This window comes from Erythrolamprus reginae, chromosome 1 (genome assembly GCF_031021105.1).
Source record: "Erythrolamprus reginae isolate rEryReg1 chromosome 1, rEryReg1.hap1, whole genome shotgun sequence".
NCBI lineage: Eukaryota > Metazoa > Chordata > Lepidosauria > Squamata > Dipsadidae > Erythrolamprus > Erythrolamprus reginae.
The window spans coordinates 297884406-297905658 of NC_091950.1; the positions used below are offsets into that span (position 1 = coordinate 297884406).

The 21253-nt window shown below is 38.0% G+C and overlaps 1 protein-coding gene across 1 annotated transcript in view; it reads right to left on the reverse strand.

Moving 5' to 3' along the window:
- Positions 1 to 4474, reverse strand: part of OSTM1 (osteoclastogenesis associated transmembrane protein 1) — a 35591-nt gene extending 31117 nt beyond the window's left edge. Inside the window, exons 1-2 of the mRNA XM_070733309.1 lie at positions 4046 to 4474; positions 258 to 372 (exon numbers count right to left, since the gene is read on the reverse strand). Coding sequence (XP_070589410.1) covers positions 258 to 372; positions 4046 to 4411 — 481 coding nt within the window. The 5' untranslated portion in view covers positions 4412 to 4474. The remainder of the gene's footprint in view (positions 1 to 257; positions 373 to 4045) is intronic.
- Positions 4475 to 21253: the final 16779 nt, after the last annotated feature.

Here is a 21253-nt window from a genome sequence, read left to right on the forward strand (position 1 = left end):
AGGTTGCAGGTTCAAGTCCCAGTGGGTATGGCTAGTGGATAATGCTCTGCCTTACAAGGCAAAGGTTGCAGGTTCAAGTCCCAGTGGGTATGGCTAGCTGATGAGGCCAAAATAAGGCCGAAATAGATCTATCCTAGTCTCCCTTAATTTTCAAATTCAGCAAAAAAAAACCAACATGTGACATATATAACTTTTAAAAAGTAGAAAAATATATAGTCTTTTATTCATATTAAATAGCAGACAAAAAGTGTACATACTTGCACAGTTAGCTTTTATCCATGTGTCATTAAAAAACTTGTTCACAAGTACAACCATCTGCAGCCTGTCTGACATCAAGAGACTTTGGGCACATCGGTTACTCTTAGTAGTATTCTGAAAGGAGAAAATACATATATAGAAATCATTTGTTAGCAAATCCAGCAATCAAGTATACATTACTTATTGCAGGATTGCATTTTAAAGCTACAAACTTGTATAAACTAGGTTTCCACTGTGGATGGCAATGAGTTAGAAATCATTATTGCTGAGTAAATATAGTGTTGCATTGTAGTTCACTTGGACATATAAACTTGTTATCTTCCTAGTAAAATTGGGACATACATTTCTTATCTAAATAAATGGCATAAAAGATGCCTCTAGCATCTTTTCCCAATTGCTCAGGAACTAAAACAGCTCTCTCAAAGGAATTTCTGTCCTAGTTTCACCACTAGATATCTTTGTCTTTTTATAATATATAAATGACAAGCTGACAGATCATTTATTTCACCAGATATCTACATTCTTGTAACTTAATGTCTATGGCAGTGTTTTTCAACCAGTGTGCCGTGGCACACTAGTGTGCCGCGAGACATAGTCAGGTGTGCCGCGAAGAAGGAAGCTCAGGTTCCGGTCTCGCAACTTTTTGTTGAGAGAGTGAGAGTGAGAAAGAGAGAAAGAGAGAAAGAGAGAGAAAGAAAGCAAGAGAGAGAGAAAGAGAGTGAGAGAGAGAAAGAAAAGAGAGAAAGAGAGAGAAAGCAAGAGTGAGAGAGAAAGAAGGCGAGAGAGAGACAAAGAAAGAGAAAGAAAGCAAGAGAGAGAGAGAGAGAGAAAAGGAGTGGAAGGGAGAGAGAGAGAGAAATGAGGAAAAGGGGGAGGAAAAAAGAAAAATGAGAAAATGATTGAGACAGAGAATGAGAGTAAAGAGAGAGAAACAAAAGAGAGACTCTTGATTTAAAGCATATGATAAAAAGCACCCAAAGAATAAGAGAGAAAAAACCCCAGCCCTCACCTGTTTTTGGAAATGGTTCAAGAGTGTGTATACACACACACACACACACAAGGGTGGGGAGGAGACAGGGATGGAAAGAGAGAGGAGAGTGTCTTAGGGTGTCATTTTGTGTCATTTTGGTTGGTGGTGTGCCCCAGGATTTTGTAAAAGTAAAAAATGTGCCGCGGCTCAAAAAAGGTTGAAAATCACTGGTCTATGGAAATTCTCAGTCATCCAGATCATGGTTGTCCCAAATATGATTTTTCAAGAAGCAACTAGAACAAGAAAGTCAAGTTGTGTCTTGAAAAAGCACATTTGGGACTTGGATATCAAATCTTTGCATTTTGCAAATATTTTAGTGACTTTTTTCTATAAACAAAAAGATGTTCTGAAAACATTTTACTGATTAAAATTTTCTGAGATAAAATTCATCAATGCCCAAATGGGCCACTCATACAAATTAATTCTCTTTCATCCAATCCCCACACAATCCCCAAATCTGTTTTAGAAAGTCCCCAGAGAAGTTGAGCCATCCTTAATTAATAAATGCATCAATTTGATTTACAGGCTGCAATGCAAGAGATCAATTCAATTCCAATCAGTTCTTGCACATTTTCTATGTCTGTGATTTTAACATGTGAAAAGTCATATGATGGAATGCATACGTCTATCCTTTTCCAGCAATAATGCTTTGCCTTAAGTTGCTCCTGATGCAAAGCAATAATTGCTACATTTGAATTTAATTTAGTGACGTGCTTTTTTTTTCAGATTTAGTCAAGCCTTTAGGTCAGTTGATTTTTCTTATTTCTAATTTTTCAGAATTTGTGAATACTGAATACCTTGCATAATGATCCATGAAGGATTTAGTAATTTAGGTTTTTGCACCTGTCTGGAATTTGTAAGGCAGAGAATAAATATATAGATAGCTCATTACAAACCTTTTATATAGATATGGAAAATGGAGACTTCAAAGTTTATCTAAAGTAATTATCCTTTCACTCACATTCCCAGTGACTTATACGCTTATATGGGTCCAGGGATTTTTGGCATGATAAAGAAGAAGTTGGCTATTGTATTATTCATCTTCCAAATGTAGCCTAGTATCCTCCAATGTCCTCCCACCTATCCAATTACTAAGCAGGCTTGATACTGCTCATCTTTGCAGCTCAGCCAACTTCAGCCAGATGCTGTCACTTGCTGAGGAGGGGAAAGAAACTGACTATCCAAGCATCAATATGCACAACTTAACTACTGCCCAGATATTTTTATCCAAAGATAACACCAACTACTTCTCCTTGCTGCAAAGATAGAGACACTTATGAACAATCCCACAATCAACATCTTTAGTTCCAACCCCAATAAATGATATAGTGTGCATGACATGGTATCACTGCATTAATGTGGTTCTAAATTGTTGTATACTATTTAATTTTGTAAACCACCCAGAGTCCTTCAAGATTGGGCGGCATACAAATTAATTAATCAATTAAATCCCACTGGCAAGGAAAACAAAATCTAACTTGCATCCCAGAAAGAACCTCTCTACTCTACTAAAGTAGGATACACGTTTACTGCAGTTCCCACTTGTTTCATGAGTTCCTTCTCCCATCATCCACAGAAAACAGGCTCCAGTTGTTATTCCACAGTAATAAGGGACCAGCCTTCCTCCCCGCACCCCAGATAAAAACGTTCCAGTACTACAATTTTGAAAAAGCCATGGGGCAGTGTTTTTTGATAAAGCACACTGTGTTATCCCAAGTATTGAAATTTCAAGAGAATTTTAATCACAGTGTCCAACACAAAGAAATCTAATGATACATTTCCAAAAGATTGGTACGATTCTCCGTGGCACCTGCACAACTAGCCTTGTGGACCCTTATATGGTAGAGTCTCACCAACATAGAACCGGGGCGGCACAGTGGTTAGACTGCAGCACTGCAGGCTACTTCAGCTAACTGCTAGCTGTAGTTCAGCAGTTCAAATGTCACCACTGTCTCAAGGTTGACTCAGCCTTCCATCCTTCCCAGATGGGTAAAATGAGGACCCAGATTGTTGGGGGCAACATGCTGATTCTGTAAAGTGCTTAGAGAGGGCTGTAAAAGCACTATGAAGCAGTATATACGTCTAAATGCTATTGCTATAGGATAAGTAGAGCCCCCTTCATTGGATGCCACTGCAATCCACAAAAAGAGCAAATGTTTACAATGCACAATGCAGAATATTTATCGCTTCAAGAGAAGTAGCGGAGTAGTTGATGCATGGAACTAACTACCAGACTCTGTAGTATCATCATTTAATGCCCAAAAACTTTACCCTTAGATTATCCACTATTGACCTCTCCCGATTCCTAAGAGGTCAGTATGGGTCGTGCATAAGTGCACCAGTGTGCCTTCCGTCCCCTGTCCCAATGCTTCTTTTTTACTCGTATCATGTATATAAATATTATACCTTTGTATACTATCAATATGTACATGACAAAATAAGTAAGTAAGTAGACAAGTAAGTAAGTAAGTAAATAAGTAAGTAAATAAGTGAGTAGGTAAGTAAGCAAATAAGTAAGGAAGGAAGGAAATAAATAAGCAAGTAAGTAAATAAGCAGCTAAGTAGGTAGGTAGGTAGGTAGGTAGGTAGGTAGGTAAGTAGGTAAGTAAGTAAGTAAGTAAGTAAGTAAGTAAGTAAGTAAGTAAAAAGTAAATACTCGCGGGACAGTTTCGATGGAGCAACTGTTCCGGAGGGAAACCGAAACAGTTCTCAACGCTTAATTGAGCCCAGTGGTTTTAAGAAACCCGATCCACGCACCTCAATGTTGCTGAACTGCTGCAGGACTTCCCCGAATTGGTGATAGCAGTTCTGGCAGAGGGTCACAGGCCGGGCGCTCTGGATCAAGCAGCTCGCCAGCCGGACGCTGCTATTGGCGAAGGCATTCAGGAGTTCCTTGCACTCCGGATCCAGCTGCGGGTCCTGGAGAACCGCCAAGAACCCCGATTGCAGCGACGACAGGTCCTCCAGGGCCCAGGGCCAAGCGCGGTGCCGGCCTCCTAAAGCCATTTCTTCCAAACCGCTTTGCAGGGACAAATGTGGGCCGGAGATGATGACGCTCTCTCCGGCACACATGCCCAGCAAGATGCCGGGCAGCGGCAGCAGCAGAAAAGCGGCCGAGCCCATCGCGACCACCGCGGCTGAAGAAAACGACAAAGAAATCCGCCGCTTCCTAGTTCCGCGGCTGCCACTGAGCAACGCGATCACGTGCGGCTGAAGAACTACAGCAATAGAGGCCGGGAAACTTGCGCCCAACGCGGCGTTTCATTGGCTTCCGAGGATTTGACGTAGATGTTTATTGGGGGCGGAGTCTGCCTATCAACAAGTTGCGTTCGGAGCGGCTCGCGCGAATGTTTTCAAACTGTCACTTAGGCGACGAGTCGGTTGCGTCGCGTGAATTTATTTATTTTTCTTACTTTGGCACTTTATAAATGCTACCAGATTCCCGTATATAAATGTAAACCTCGAGGCGCGTTTTACTGCTTCTTTTTTTAGTTGATGTCATGCGTGGGTTGGAAAACTTTTCTATTCTTTCTTAGATATATTTTACTATGAGTATCTCCTCTAACCTTCATCGTGTATTTTACTGTGTGTGTGTGTGTGTGTGTGTGTATACATATATGTCAATCCTTCAACTAAATGTGATTCCACCAACCAATCAAATCATTAAAACATAGCCACCCAATCTATTTGCTACATTGAAACCAAATCTCCACCCCCACCACTATATATATAAGGAACAAATGGCAGTTGCAAACAAACTATATTTACAGCAGCACGAAGCTTACCTGATGATGGTGAATGTGATTTCACCGAAACGTCGCATAGACACTCAAAATATTACACGGGGCAAAACCCGAATTCAGAACAATCTATATATATATACCCACTAAAACCCTCATTGTGTATTGGACAAAATAAATAAATAAATAAATCCCGCTGTTGGAAGTTTACATCAAGCATGATAAGTGCACTTTAGACCCGCTGGTTTGGATGTATAATCTACAGTATCTGTCTGTCTGTCTGTCTGTCATCTGTCATCTATATATCATCTATCTATCTATCTATCTATCTATCTATCTATCTATCTATCTATCTATGTATCATCTATCTATCTATCTATCTATCTATCTATCTATCTATCTATCTATCTAACATCTATCTGGATTTGTATGCCGCCCAACTCCCAAGGGACTCTGGGCGGTTCACAACCAAAGAATAAAACATACCATATAACATTAAAACTCCTTAAAAACAATCTAACACAATTTCAAAACCAAGAACTATGGCTTCTTTAATCAGGATTAGTATCTGATTTTTCTGAGCCATAAATCAATGGATATGAACAACACATTATATTAAAATCAAACTGAACTCGGTCACGCCAGATATATTTTATGCTAAGTCATTGTTGTTCAACTACTGCTGAGTTCAAAAGGCATGCTAGTCCAAAACCAAATAAACCATGTTTATATCTTAGTGCAATATAGGAATACAATTCAATGCTAAGGAAATGTCTATATCTGCATAATATGATTACGCTATTTAAAGTTTTTTATTGAATATAAACATTAAAAAAACATTTAAAAAGACAAACAGATATAAAACAAAAGAAACAATACATTTAAAAATATACATGTAAACCTCCTAGGTACTTCTACGGTAAATTGTAATTTATATATAATTCATATAAACTGTATTTCCTCTACAGTTCTATTTATAGATCTATTAATAAGTATATCTATCCATTATATATTCAAATTTATAAAATCCTATAGTAATTTTTAACTAAATATGAATACAGTGGTACCTCTACTTACGAACTTAATTCGTTCCGTGATCAGGTTCTTAAGTAGAAAAGTTTGTAAGAAGAAGCAATTTTCCCATAGGAATCAATGTAAAAGCAATGTGTGTGATTGGGGAAACCACAGGGGTGGTGGAGACCCTCTTTCCTCCCAGGAGATTCCCAGGAGATTCCTAGAGAGGCCCCACAGAGACTTCTCCCCGCCTTTTCTGGCCTTGTTTCCTCCCAGGAGATTCCTAGAGACGCCCCACGGAGGCTTCTCTCTGCCTTTTCCGGTTGCAGTTTTGGAGGCTCAGTTTTATAAGTGGAACATGGTTCTTGAGAAGAGGCAAAAAAATCTTGAACACCCAGTTCTTATCTAGAAAAGTTGGTAAGTAGAGGCATTTGTAGGTAGAGCTACCACTGTATATACATTTATACATCTTTTTTCTTTCTGTTCTTCCTTTCCAAACAGTTATAAAATAAATTCCAAACTTCAAAATATTCTAGGTCCTCTTTCTGGTTTAATTCTATCATCAATTTATCTGATTCTGCACGTTCCAATTTAAAAAAAATAATTATGTTGTCGGATGGTACATCACCATGTTTCCAATATTGTTTCAAGCATATTCTCACTGCTGTCAAAATATGTAGTATAATATACCAATATTTCTTTTTCATATTTTGATCCAATAACCCTATTAAGAACACTTCAGGTTTCATATTGATTTTTTGTTTCGTTATTTCTTTGAGCCAGATATGTATCTTTTTCCAAACTTTTTTGATTATTGGGCAAGTCCACCATATGTGATAGTATGATCCATTTTTGTGTTGGTATTCCCAACATTCAGGGTTCATATTTTGATATATTTTTGCCAATCTCGCTGATGATATGTGCCATCTATAGTACATTTTGTAGAGATTTTCTTTATATGAGGCTGTTTTGGTTAATTTATAATTTTTGCTCCAAATTTTCCCCATTGATCCAAATTTGTTTGGCCAAATTTTTTAGCCCAACTGATCATATAACCTTTAATAATTTCTTCCTTCATTTTATAATTTAGTAAATATTTGTAAATTTTTGTTAGCATTTTTTCTCAATGTCCCAATAAGGTTTTATCTAATTCTCATTTCTTTGTTGCTATTCCAGATTTCTTTCTATCTTCTTCTAGATTTGAACTGATAATATGGCCACCAATCAATTTTAATTCCTTGTCGATTTAGAGTGTTTTAAGTTTCCTTATGTGTCCAAAATGTCTACATATCTATCCATTTTGTGTTTGTCTATTGTATTGGGATAAATTATTGCTTCCATACTTGAGAACGATGTCAGAACTTCTTTGTAAAGTTGATGTTTTATTTTAGCCCAAATTTTGTATAGGGATTCACTGATTTTATAATTTTGGAAATAAGAATCCATGCCATTCAACCTGTAGATCATGTCCCTCGAGCATTAGTATTCATGTAGATCATGTCCCTGTCTGCCAGTCTGTAATCCATTGCAGAGCAGCTGCTTGACAGTATAATTCCATGCCAGGGAATCCAAAGCCCCCTTGTTTTCTATTATTTTGCAAATATTTTAGTTTAATTCTTGATTTTCCCCCTGCCCAAATATCCTTCACTATCATCCTACTAGTATTTAAACTTTCAAAGTATTTTTTTCTAATTTAATTGGAATGGTTTGGAACAGGCATATTAATTTTGGCAATGTAGACATCTTGATGGTGGCAATTCTCCCTATCAATGAAATGGGTAATTTGTTCCATTCTTCCAAATCTTTTTCTATTTGTTTACTTAGTTCTATTTAATTATCTTTTTTAATTGTTGTACATTTAGCTATTAGTATTATTCCTAAGTATTTAATTTTTTTGATGACTTGGATTTCCAACTCCCCTTCTAAATCTTGAACTTGTTTATTTGTTATATTTTTTGTTATTATTTTATTTTTGTTCATTTTTAAACCCGCTACTTTTCCAAATTTATTTATTTCTTCTAATAATTTTAATCCTATTTCTAGTGGATTTTCTATAATAAAGACCAAGTTGTCCGCAAAAGCCTGAAGTTTATATTCTTGCTCTTTGACTTTCAATACTTCAATATATGGGTTTTGCCTGATTTGATGTAATAGCGTTTCTAGGGTGAATATAAATAACAAGAAGGACAGTGGACATCCTGTTGGACTCCTTTTTGGATACTAAATTTATCTGTTATATCATCATTTATAATTATTCTGGCTGCTTGTTTCAAGTATAATAGAATAGAATTATTTTATTGGCCAAGTGTGATTTTATACATAAGGAATTTGTCTTAGTGCATAAGCTCTCAATGTACATAAAAGAAAATATAAATTTGTCAAGAATCATGTGGTACAATACTTAATGATTGTCATAGAGGTCAAATAAGCAATGAAGAAACAATATTAATAAAAATCTTAAGGATACAAGCAACACGTTAGAGACATAGTATAAGTGGGAGGAAATGGGTGATAGGAATGATGAAAAAACGTGTAGTAATAGTAGTGCAGACTTAGTAAATAGTTTGACAGTGTTGAGGGAATTATTTGCTTAGCAGAGTGAAGGCGTTCGGGGGGAAATGTTCTAGTTGTCTTGGTGTGCAGTGCTCTGTAGTGACTTTTTGAGGGTAGGAGTTGAAACAGTTTGTGTCCAGGATGTCCAGGATTCTTGGAAAGAATCTCACTGTGGCTCCTAGAGCGGCAGCTGGGACCAACCACAAAAGCGGCCTGCCCAAGCTCCGGCTCTGTGGCCTGCTCTCTGCTCTCCTGTGCCACAAGCATCCCTCAGCACATGTGGGAGAGCACAGAGCAGGCTGTGCAGCTGGAGCTTGGGGCCACCCTGCCTGCTCCCTGTGTAATGGCCCATTGACCTGCAGGAGATCGAGAGCAAGGTAAGGGCCGCAGCGCAGTGGAGGGGCGAGAAGACAGAGCTGCCACTTGTGGCAGCACCAAGAGGCGGCGCAATTGGTGGCACAGTGGGAGTGGTGTAGCGAGGGCTCACAGCGTGGTGGAGGGGCAAGCCGAGGGATCAGGCTGCTTGTGGTAGGGCTGGAGGTGGCAGGGGTTTGTAGCATGACGGGGGTTTGTGGTGCGGTGGAGGGGCAAGACGATGGAGCAGCTACTCGTAACAGAGTAGGCAGACCACTCGTGGCAGCGGCAGGGCCTCATGGTGCGGTGGGGGCTTGTGGCACAGTGGAGGGGCAAGCTGACAGAGCTGCCACTCACAGTAGAGCGGGCAAGCCGATTGTGGTGGCACCAGGGTCACCAAGGGCTCTTGGCATAGGCTTATAGCACAGTGGAGGGGCAATCCGGCTGCCACAAACCCCTCCACTGTGCCGCGAGCCCGCCCCGCCCCCTGGCACCCCCACAAGTGGCATTGCCCGCTCTGGCATGGACTATGGAAGTAAGATGGTAGATGAGCTCTTAGCACTATTTTCAAAAATAGAATTATGTTTCTGAACATAAATTATTGTTTAAAACTGTACTGTTTAAACTTATACAGTATTGGTAAAAGACTAGTATTCTTTTTTTTATTTTCAAGAGTCAGTCATAATCTCACATTCCTTTATTCCTTTTTCCAACACTTTTAAAAATCTGTTTGGAAGGATCATTTCATTCTATTGTCACAAAAGATGCTGAGTATAATCATTTTCTTTCATTTTGTAGTGAACAGCACAATTATGGTTTAATTAGAACCATATGAGTAAAGCAATGGTGAACTTCTGGGAATCCTCAGAAATACCTCTAGACATACCTCTAAATTGCTCAGATGTAAAATCTTCTTTAATATAAACTTATTTCAAGAAGAATCTTTTCAAAATGGTAGGATTGCTTATTATATCTGAACTCTTTCCTTGTTAGGGTTTCACAAACAGAAAAATCCTTTTATTTTTCCCTAAAAAAGAAAAAGCCAACAGGTGCATTAAAATGGCATTTCCATTGTGTATAGCTTGCAAAAAACATTATATGTAAATATTTCAAAGAAAAATCCAGCTTTTATTGAAGACTTTTTCATTATAAATAGGAAAAAAGCAATTTCCCCCTTCTCAAATATGATACTTCAGTTCAAATATTTTAGTTTTGTAGATTTGTATACTATCAAAAAAAAAGTTGGTAGTCATATCTAAATCAGCCATTTTGTTTTTGCAAACAACTACATTTTGCTATCTACCTTCAGTCATAAAAACAGTGTGTGCTAGTTAGATATTGTTGAATAGCTGTTTCAGAAAGGGCTAAGTGACAGATAACACAATGACACAATGGCTCAGCAGTTAGACACTGAGCTTGTCAGCTGGAAAGCTGACAGCTTGGATACAAGACTCAAATGCCACGAAACAGGGTGAGCTGCTTTTACTTTCCCCAGCTCCTGCCAACCTAGCGGTTTGAAAGCGTCCAAATGCAAGTAGATAAATGGGTACCACTTTGGTGGAAGGTAACAGTGTTCCCTGAACCTTGACATTTAGTCATGCTGACCACAATCATATTCAGATAATTCTTTCTCCCTCAGCTAAAAACCGGAAATAAACACACACAACCAAAGTTGGACTCTAGACAGGGAAATTCAATTCAATTCAATTTATTAGATTTGTATGCCGCGCCTCTCCGAAGATTTGGGGTGGCTCATAACAACAATAAAAACAATATTCTAGCGAAAACAAATCTAATATTTGTTTTACAATTCGTGAGAGGTGTCCTTTAATCAAAGTGGTACCATTTGACTGAAGAATCCAGAAAATAAACCATTTTACCTGCAATATGAAACAGTTATTTGAAGCAAGAATTCAGTAACTGTATGTTTCAGAAAATAATATTTACAATTTTGGCAGTTCAGAAATGTGAAAAGTAAAATAAATAAAACATAAAATAAAACCTTTAAATGACAGATAACCCTCCAGTTGTTACTGAACTGCATTTTCTACCTCAGTGTCATATTAGCCAGAATGGATGGGAGTTAGGGTTCAAAAATATTTAGCGGGCTGAATATTGCGTGTCTCTATTGTACAAGATGGAAATGCATACAAGAACTTAATGCTACCACCTAAAAGGCCACATATTCCACATCCTTGTTTTAACCCATTCACATTAAAGCAGACATCATTTGGGTTACCATTACCAGATCTGAGCTAAAAAAAGAAACCTAGATGACCACTACATGGCAACAAAGAAATATACAGAAGGTCAATGCTCTACTGCCCACTACTGGACATCCAGATTTTTGCAATTTTATTTTGGGACTACAGAATGAAGTAGCCCAGTTCCCTTTTCTATCTGATTATCTATTGCAAAACTGAGACAATGCTGGGACTTTATATGGATAGTATTGGTTTGTGCAGTTTTAAGATTACATTCTATGTTTGAGAAAGCCAGTCAGAAGAACATCTGGAATCCCTAATTAAAATGAACAATTGAAAGTGTTGAATAAATTAATTGCAAAGTACAGATGAGTTTTGCATGAAATCAGCTTCTTGTAGGAGGATAATTTCATTGTCAATTAGCAGTTAAAATTAAACTAAAATTTACTTGGAATAGGATCAGATGCAAGTGACTCCATATCGTAGTGCATCTGAATCAGGGTATGATGGGGGGGTAACAAAATAAGATAACAGTGTGCTAAAAATACAGGTAAGCCCAAATTTATGCAGAAGGAAATTGTTCAAGTCCTGGATAAAAAGCAAACATTTGTGGTTGTTCAACTGTGTTACATAACAATAAAGGAAATATTAACCATGGTGATTACCTTGACCTTGTAGAGATAGCTCCTTGCTGTAAAAGTGATCCAAGTCAAAAAGAGAAAATTAGGTTGCACCTTGGAGAGGTACAACCTAGCACAGTAACAATAACTAAGATCTGGTGACATGATAGTCTTGGGTTGAGGTTTTCTTAGAGTTTCTTAAGTGAAGACAAACGTTTTCTGTTTGGTTAATTGACAGTGTAGAATTCTCATTCTGTTTTACCTGAACAATCTAGAAAAGGATGTACCATAATTTAAAAAAAAGAAACCTAACAAACAAAATAGAGATTGTAGCCCTTCCTCCCATCACCCTCTCCATCTTTTAGATACTACCAGGTCTGTCCCTCTCTTTGCCTAATCCCCTCAGACTCAAATTAACCCACCCTGCCCCAGACAAAACTCACTTGCAATCCCATCTAAATCAAATAATAGAAGCCTCCTCATCAGCTCACAGTAAAATCAAAGGGCAAACCTTACAGGGAAACTGCAGTATAGAGAAACCAGAATCTTGCATCCTTCATCAGCTGATGATCTCAACATTCCATCTCCTTCACAATGAATTTACTCAGTTCTGCTGCTTCCTGAAAGGCCCGTTTTACCTAACTATAGACCAAGGTACAGTACATTGATAAGAATCTGCCCAGCTTTCCCAAAATGGCCAGACGATCAGATCTCTAGAATTTCCTGCCTTTGTAGACCTCAACAAAAACTTTTGCCTTCTCATTGCAATATATGTGGTACTTCTCCTTATTTGAGCTAAATTTCATGATACTGGAACCATTAAGCAGCATTCGGGCAAGAATAATTGACATGGAGATGCCACTTGTGTTCATATCTAAACATTGGTGAATCCTCCTTCCTTAAGATAAATCTGCTCTTGCTAGACTTCCCTAAGTAGCAATCAGAGGGGAATTGAGGACTAATCCCAAGACTACTGGAAGAATTCTATCTTTCACCCCAATATTGCTAACATTGAAGCATGAATCCCAGCGACCGGTTAGGTCCCAGAGAGTTGGCCTTCTCCGGGTCCCATCGACTAAACAATGTCGATGGCAGGACCCAGGGGAAGAGCCTTCTCTGTGGCGGCCCCGGCCCTCTGGAACCAGCTCTCCCCAGAGATTAGAATTGCCCTCACCCTCCTTGCCTTTCGTAAACTCCTTAAAACCCACCTCTGCCGTCAGGCATGGGGGAATTGAGACGTCTCCCCTGGGCCTATACAGTTTATGCATGGTATGTTTGTGTGTATGTTTATGCTTTTTAATAAGGGGTTTTTAGTGACTTTTAAATTATTAGATTTGTTATATATTGTTTTATTGTTGCTGTGAGACGCCCCGAGTCTACGGAGAGGGGCGGCATACAAATCTAATAAATAATAATAATGATGATGATGATGGTGATGATGATGATGATGATGATGATGAAAGTATCCCCAAGAATACTCGTGGCTGAATCATGCTCATAGCCATTCACTAACTCATCTAAGCAAATCACATCACTAGGAATTTTTGGCACATGTCACTTGAGAGATACATACTTGTTGGAGAGCCAGTGTGACTCACTTGAGCTTCTCTTCCAATTTTTGAGAAGCATCTGAGGCATTAACTAAATGATGATTCCATGAAGAAGGACAAAATTGAGATAGGAAAGCAAAATGGGCTTTCTCGCCTGAGATCTGTGATTTATATTGGAGCCAAAAACATTTTAAAAAGAGAAAATACTTTTTAAAAATCAAGGCAAAAGTGACTGTCATAAATCAACTATTACAATTTTGGAGGTAAAAAACACCTGAATGAATCTTATCTGAGGTTCCTTAGAAAAATAACATCAATTGGCACCTCTTACGACATTGATGCACTTTAGAAAGGGAAGTTGCAAATAAGAAATTTCAGTGTAAAATGAGGGGTAATTAATAGTTTGTTTAAAGTTTAATTAGTGTTAAATTAAATCAAATATAGGCTCTGGTTTGGCCCTCAGTTCTGAAGAGTGACCCTTGGTATAGTCTTCAAAAGTGTACATTAGTGATGTTTTCTGTTCTAAAATAGCTGGGTATCCCATCATTAATGGTTGAAGTTTTTTGACATATTGGATGTAATAAGCTTAGCACTATTAAATATGAAATCTAGATCTATATCCTGCTTAGGGAAGATCAGATTGCCCCTTTAGTTAATTTCTAGCAGCAACATTTACTTGGGAATGAATCTAATGAATCTTATTTCAGAGCAGGCATTTTAAAAGTCAATCACTTTCATTTTAAAAGTTAGTTTTACAAAATATGTATGGTTTTTTCTTAGCTGGCCATAAAAAAAGTCTGTTAAGTATACCATTCTTCAATAAAGACCTGAGATGCCCTGTAGTGTATATTTGTCAATGATTCAACATATGGAATGCCTATCTTGATTATATTGACCAAACATTCTGCTCCTCTATTCTATTTAAGTTTAAAGGTTACTTGCTCTACTATCTGTGTATCTAGAGTAAAGGTTACTTACTTAGCTCTTCTATTGTTCTAGCTAAGAGCAAAAAGTTAAACTAGCAATCATGCTTTCACCTGATTACTTAACTTGATATATCTGTATGCTGTGTGTTATCACATTATTACTAGTTAGCTATTTGTACTTAGTGAATGTTAGTCAATCATTCTACCTGTATGCACAAGAAGTTTTCTATAAAAATAAACACAGCTGTCTGAGTAGGCAAGGGCTTCTGAACACAGAGGCTTCTCAATTCAGAGAGATTTCTTCCTAGCTCGGAAATGCTTTGCTCAGAAAACATGTCTCCATGTCTATGATTAGTACAATACCCAAACTTTTTTAACTGTTTAAAAATCAATTAAAGAAGGAACTGATCTTATAATTTATAATTCCCTAGAGAGGACAATATGGTTGGCATTTACCGTCCATGCAGGAGCATTTGAAAGGATGGATAGTTACTTTTTCCCTTTCTTACTCTTCAGAAATAATCAAATCAACTTGAAAAAGTTGGCATTGGTGGAAGACACAGAGATTTCAGGATTAAAAAGGAAAAATACCTTATTGTCAGTTTAATCTGAAAGTCAATTTCAGCATTATACTGTATGGCAGAAATGTGAATAGACCTGTTTCTATTTTTAAAAATTAAAAGCAAGATTTCATTACAAGACTTTTATATTTACAGTATATACAATAACATATATGTATGAGTGAAAAATCCTGGAGCTGTCAGTGTGTTTTGTTTTTCGGGTGGTTTTTTTAAAAATAGACTATTATAACATAGCACCTATCTTGAACATCTGTTTTGCTATGGTACACAAAGAATATAGCAGAAGAAAAGACTTTCCTGCATTCATTTTATAATTAGTCTGCATGCCTACAAACTCAGGTTTCCAGAGAATTCTCTAGTCCTGTAAGGCTTCGTTCCAATTTTAGCTAACCAGCTGGAAAGTTTTATCTGTCATTCTTTTTAAATTAAAACACTTCCCCAAAATTCTTCTCTGACCTTTCTTTACCTCTGAAGACTTTAGGCCACATTTCTGTCTGCAGAAAGTTATAAGGAATTTACATAAGAATTATTGTTTTAGGATTAAATGGACATAGAGCAGTTTTGTGAAAGTTCCTAGCTATTAATCCACAATTATCAAGATGGCCAAAGGCACATGATCATGGGCAGCTGTCACACAGCATACTTAGACTGATTATTGAATTAATCCTTTTACTGGATTTTCCCAATGCAGCATGTTGCAGACTAACTAAAGAGGCTGAATTTGCATGACAATTTCCTGACAGAATAATGAATCAGTGGAACAACTTGCCTCCAGAAGTTGCGAATGCTCCAAAACTGGAGGTTTTTAAGAAGATGTTGGATAACCATTTGTCTGAAGTGGGGTAGGGTTTCCTGCCTAAGCATGGGGTTGGACTAGAAGACCTTCAAGGTTCCTTCCAATTCTGTTATTTTATTCTATATCAAAAACCCCAAGGAAATATAAACCATTGCACCAAAAGAGATAAACCAATAAAGATCCACTAGATCTTGTTTTGGTTAAACTTGATGTGTGAATACAGCCAAGTTATATCACCCCCTCCCAATAAGCTTTTTGTTGGGTTTTAATTGCTATAATCTGTCACCTTTAGTACCATTGATTAGGTCATATGAAAGTTGTATTGCAATTCATCTGAACCACTCTATTTCTAAATTAATAGTTTTCTGGGTGCCTTATCTCTTGTAACAAAAGTGCCATGCTTCTAACGCACTGAGCAAAAAACCTTTTAGCCTTGTAAATTTATTCAAACTTGACTTTCAACTGATTAATCTAGAGATACTCTCACTAATCAAATCTTTATTCTTTATTAGGGTTGCCTGGAGAGACAGTTTGATGTACTAGTTAAAAACATCAGGCTAGAAATGGGAAACTCTAGTGTCTAGTCGCATCTTAAGCACAAAGCCAACTGTGTGACTTGGGCCAGTCACTCTTTGTCAGCCCTAGGAAGGAGGCAAAGCATTTCCAAAAACCTTGTCAAGAAGACTCCAGAGATATGCCCAGGCAGGTACAGTGCTACCTTTGTTTAAGAACACCTCTACTTAAGAACGTTTCTAGGTAAGAACCGGGTGTTCAAGATTTTTTTGCCTCTACTTAAGAACCATTTTCTACTTAAGAACCCAAGCCTGGAAAAATTCCCAGGAAATTTGAGAGGGGCACGAAGGCCCGGCCAGTTTCCTGCCATTCCTCCTTTTATCCCGGCCATCTGGGCTGCCAGAGGAGCCTTTTGGTGGTGCTTAAGGAAGCTTTGGCAGCCCAGAGTGAACAAAGCATTTTCCTTTCTCTGGGTGCTTGGACAGGGAATAAACCTCTGCCAGCGCCCAGAGAAAAGAAACGCTCCCTTCGCTCTGAGCAGCCGAGGAGTCACCACAGTGAAGGAAAGGCGCCGTCTGTGAGCAAGGGGAGAGGGGAGCCCTTCAGCATGGGAAGGAAGAGGCAGCAGGTAGTAGCAGCAGCAGCCTGTGTATGGGAGGCATCCACGCACCTGGTGTATTGGAAGCGCATGCTCCTCCTCGCCGCCTCAAAGCCCCTCTTTTTTTTTTAAGCCTTAAAGTTTTGGATTTTTAAAAATTCTTTTCACCTCATCTTCTTCCTCCAGCAATGACTCTCCTCCTTCTCTTCTTCCTCCTCCTCCCACCCAAATTCCGAGCTTTTATTTCTTTCCTAATGGATTTGCACACATTATTTGCTTTTACATTGATTCCTATGGGAAAAATTGCTTCTACTTAAGAAAGTTTCTACTTAAGAATCTGGTCACGGAACAAATTAAGTTCTTAAGCAGAGATACCACTGTAGTTGCCAAAACTCAAAAACGGATTCAAAGGCACACACACCTATAAAGGGATGCATAGTTAAATCGTTTCCTGCATTCTTAAGATATTTCAGAATCTCTTGTCCCAGGTCAGTGATGGCGAAACTTTTTTTGGTTTGTGTGCCAAAAGTGTGTGTGTGCGTATGCTAGCCCATGCGCACATGCACACAATAATTTCCTTTTCCCCCCCATGCATGCACACCTCCCATGCTGTCCCCCCCGCACCTGCGCACAACTGCCCCCCTCCATCCCCATGCATGCACACAGGCCTCACTGAAGCCTGAGACGGTGAAAAAACAGGCAAACCAGAAATTCAGAAAAATGGACTTCCAGTTTCCCCATTGTGCTGTTTTTCACACTCTGGGGCTTCAGGGAAGAGCAAAATGGCTAGCACGCACATGTGCGGTGGAGTTGACACAGGCTGTCTCAATTTAACAGCAGACAATAGAGACTACATATAAAAGCATTTTGAGCCCCCAATGACACGTTGCACACAGAAGAGCAACCTCCTGTATTTTGGTGAGACGGAAACTCTCTTCAAAACTCAGATAACATCCTTCTGAACATGAGGACCATTCCCTAATCACATCATTCATTAAGGCATCTTAGCATTCCATTGTACAGTTCACAGTAGGCTGTAATCCTGCCCATTTAATAGAGCTTACAGAAGTTGAATTGTTAAGTGTAAAGCAGTAAATATTTGTTTGTTTGTTTGTTTGTTTGTTTGTTTGTTTGTTTGTTGGATTTGTGTCCTGCCCCTCTCCGAGGACTTGGGGTGGCTTACCACATGTAAAAACAATACAATTCTAAAATGCAGTAATAACTAAAAACAACCAGTCTAAAACCCCAATTTAATTTAAAAACATTCTAATCCACCAACATACTTTCCATTCAACATACATTCATCTATAGGCAGCAACTGATGATTAGTGTCCCCAGACCTATTGGCACAAGTGTGTCTTCAAATTCTTAGGAAAGGCAAGGAGGGTGGGGCCAGTGTGAATCTCTGGGGGGGGGGCTGATTCCAGTGGGCCGGCCCCCCCACAGAGAAGGCTCTTCCCCTAGGCCCCACCAAGTGACATTGTCTAGTAGACAGGACCTGGAGAAGGCCGACTCATGTGACAGAAGGCAATCCTGTAATTAGCCTGGTCTGATGTCATGTAGGGCATTATAGGTCATAACCAACACAACCAACCAATTGGCTGACTGATTTATTATATATGGGATTTTAGTAGTAATTTTTAATTAATTAGATTTGTTGTTGTGTTGCTTTTGTATCCTATCAGCTGCCCTAAGTCTTCAGAGAAAGGCGGCATATAAATCTAAACAATAACAATAGCAATAGCAATAACAACAACAATAACAACAACAACAATAGCAATAACAACAATAACAATAACAAATGATTGCTGATAATATATGTCAATTTTATGACAATTTCCTCTCCTTCCTCACAATACACATACCCCCTCTAATATTATTGCTGGGAGAATTAATTTTATCTGATAACCCTGAAACTCTTTGCTAGAAATCCTTACCCTAGCTTTCCAAAAGATTAATATTGTTAAGATTTAATGGCATTAGGCTGTATATTGGCTTTGTTCATCAATTGCAATATAATTACAGTTTAGCATTATACATAATCAAATTACTCATAAAATGCTTTTTTAAAAAAATCCAGGTCTAATCCAAAAAGAAAATTGTTCATTTTGATTTAGGACAGGGCAGGGCAATCCTGTATTTATTTACTCACATGCACTTAATTCCCAGAAAGGCTTTCATTTTCTACTCTCCTTCTTTGAATCATCTCCAGAAAACAATAGGTTGCTATTTTTTCCCCCTCCAAATGTGAAAACTATCCAAGGAATATATGCCCTTAATTGAGATAAGATTATCTGTTTCCATTTTTTTCCACCAGAGGTCGACTTTCTCTTTTGTACCACTGTGGCACAAGGGTTTTAACACACTTTGATAAACTCACTCTGTATGTGTTACTCACATAGTCTATCTTATTCTCTCTCACACAAAAAAAGCTCCAGTAAGAAGGAATTATTTGATGTTCTATTTTATGAATGACTCAAAATTCAACTCTTATTTATTAGAAAATAACATAACATCAAGAACAGCAATCGTTTACAATTTTGAAGCCCTCATGTTTATGTTTGTGGCTGGCCAAGGCAGAATAGTGGGTTAGATTTCCTTCCTTCCTTCCTTCCTTCCTTCCTTCCTTCCTTCCTTCTTTCTTTCTTTCTTTCCATCTGGATGGCCCCAAGCTACAAAAAAACTTCCAAACTTCCTTTTTTAGAATTTCCCCCCAATTTGGACTTTTATAGTGATTTTTTTTAAAAAGACAAAAACCTAATTCATGGTACATATGTTAGTATTTGATTGAATTAATTGGTTAATGAATGCAAAATTATACATGAAAAATTCTGCTTGATAGTAACTTGAAAGATGGAGATAACATTTTTATCTAATTGGATTGCTGTTGGGATTGATTAAAAGGGAAGGATTTTTATTGTTCAGAATTGTGCTTTTTGGAGGGAGAATTCCCAAAGAGCTTTCACGATTGAAAAAAACTTCAACAATTTTCTACAAAGACAGAACAGGAATTCCACATGCATGCTTTGTTCCCTAAAATGTGAGAGTACTCTAAAACACACTTTAAAGTCATCTCAAAATGTATCTATCTGAAAACAATGTTTGTTAGCAGTTTGAAGGAAAGTGATGACTTTGAAAATTTCACAGGAGTATAAATCATCTTGTAACACAACTGGATTGCATCAAATACCATAAAACTTCTGAGTCCCCATGTATAGGATTGCACTTTTAGCAACCGAGGTCAGATTATTAGTAAGTTGTCTGATCCAACTCTCCTCTTTAAATAAAAACATATAAATTCTAGGATCTTTTTAACAAAGAATCTTTTCATTAAATGTCACCTAGTTCTTTTCCCGAAAGTTAGCTAATTACGCAGGAACGTTTTGGCATCTCATCTATGGTTTTAGGAAAAATGGTTTGCTTTTAAAGCTGTCGCCTTAAATACAATTCCAAAATACAATGACTAAGGCTCACTGAACACAGTAGGACTTAGTTAAGGCTTAACCGCTTAGATTTGTAAGCTCTACCAGTGTGACTTTAGTGACAAGGTCGGTCACTATTCAGCGCCTTGTTTTGACCAACTCCTATTTAGAATTGGCTGAGACATTTGTTCTTAATTTCATCCTTTCTGCCAGGACCAGCAATGGAGATCTTTTTAAAAAATATATTATTTTCACAGAGCCGATATTAATTAAAAGAAATACATGATTAAAAAGTAATGAGTTGAATAAAAATTATCTCCGCTCATTTTCTGATTATGTTAATTGTTAAAAACCCTTCAATCACGCTGTTGCAGTCAATGGGTTTTAATGTGAAATTAGTGGGCTCTTGATAACTTCCAGTCCAGAATAATTCTGGCAGTTTAGTCATGATTCCTAATAACGAGGATGTTGCTAGGAGGAGAGATTTCTACATGATTTGGCTACATTAAGCCCTTCACACCCCTCCTCCCCCACATTCAAGAGGGCTGCGCTCACCAGCACAACTTTCTGCCTATTGTTAAGCAGTCAGGATGAGCAGGCTGCAAACGCTACAAAAATTGCCAAAGAGTTGCAAGTATGTGAGTTAGTTACTTGCAGCAGAATCTGTATGTTTTATAGCACGCATATCATGAAAAGTTCTTACCAAACCAAGAATTCGCCATAACAGAACTGCTTCAGCCTGATCTTGTATGTTTCTTCCTGAGTCAATCATATTAACTACAATTATCCCACCACCACCCCTTTCCAGGCAAGTGAACATAGGAGTTTGATTTCAAACCTTTTGACATAAAGATACTTGTATTTTTATAGTAATTATACCACTGCTCAAAAAAATAAAAAATAAAGGAAACACTCAAATAACACATCCTAGACCTGAATGAATGAAATATTCTCATTGAATACTTTGTTCTGTACAAAGCTGAATGTGCACATGTGAAACTGATGGTCAACCAGTGTTGCTTCCTAAGTGGGCAGTTTAATTTCACAGAAGTTTGATTTACTTGGAGTTATATTGTGTTGTTTAAGTGTTCCCT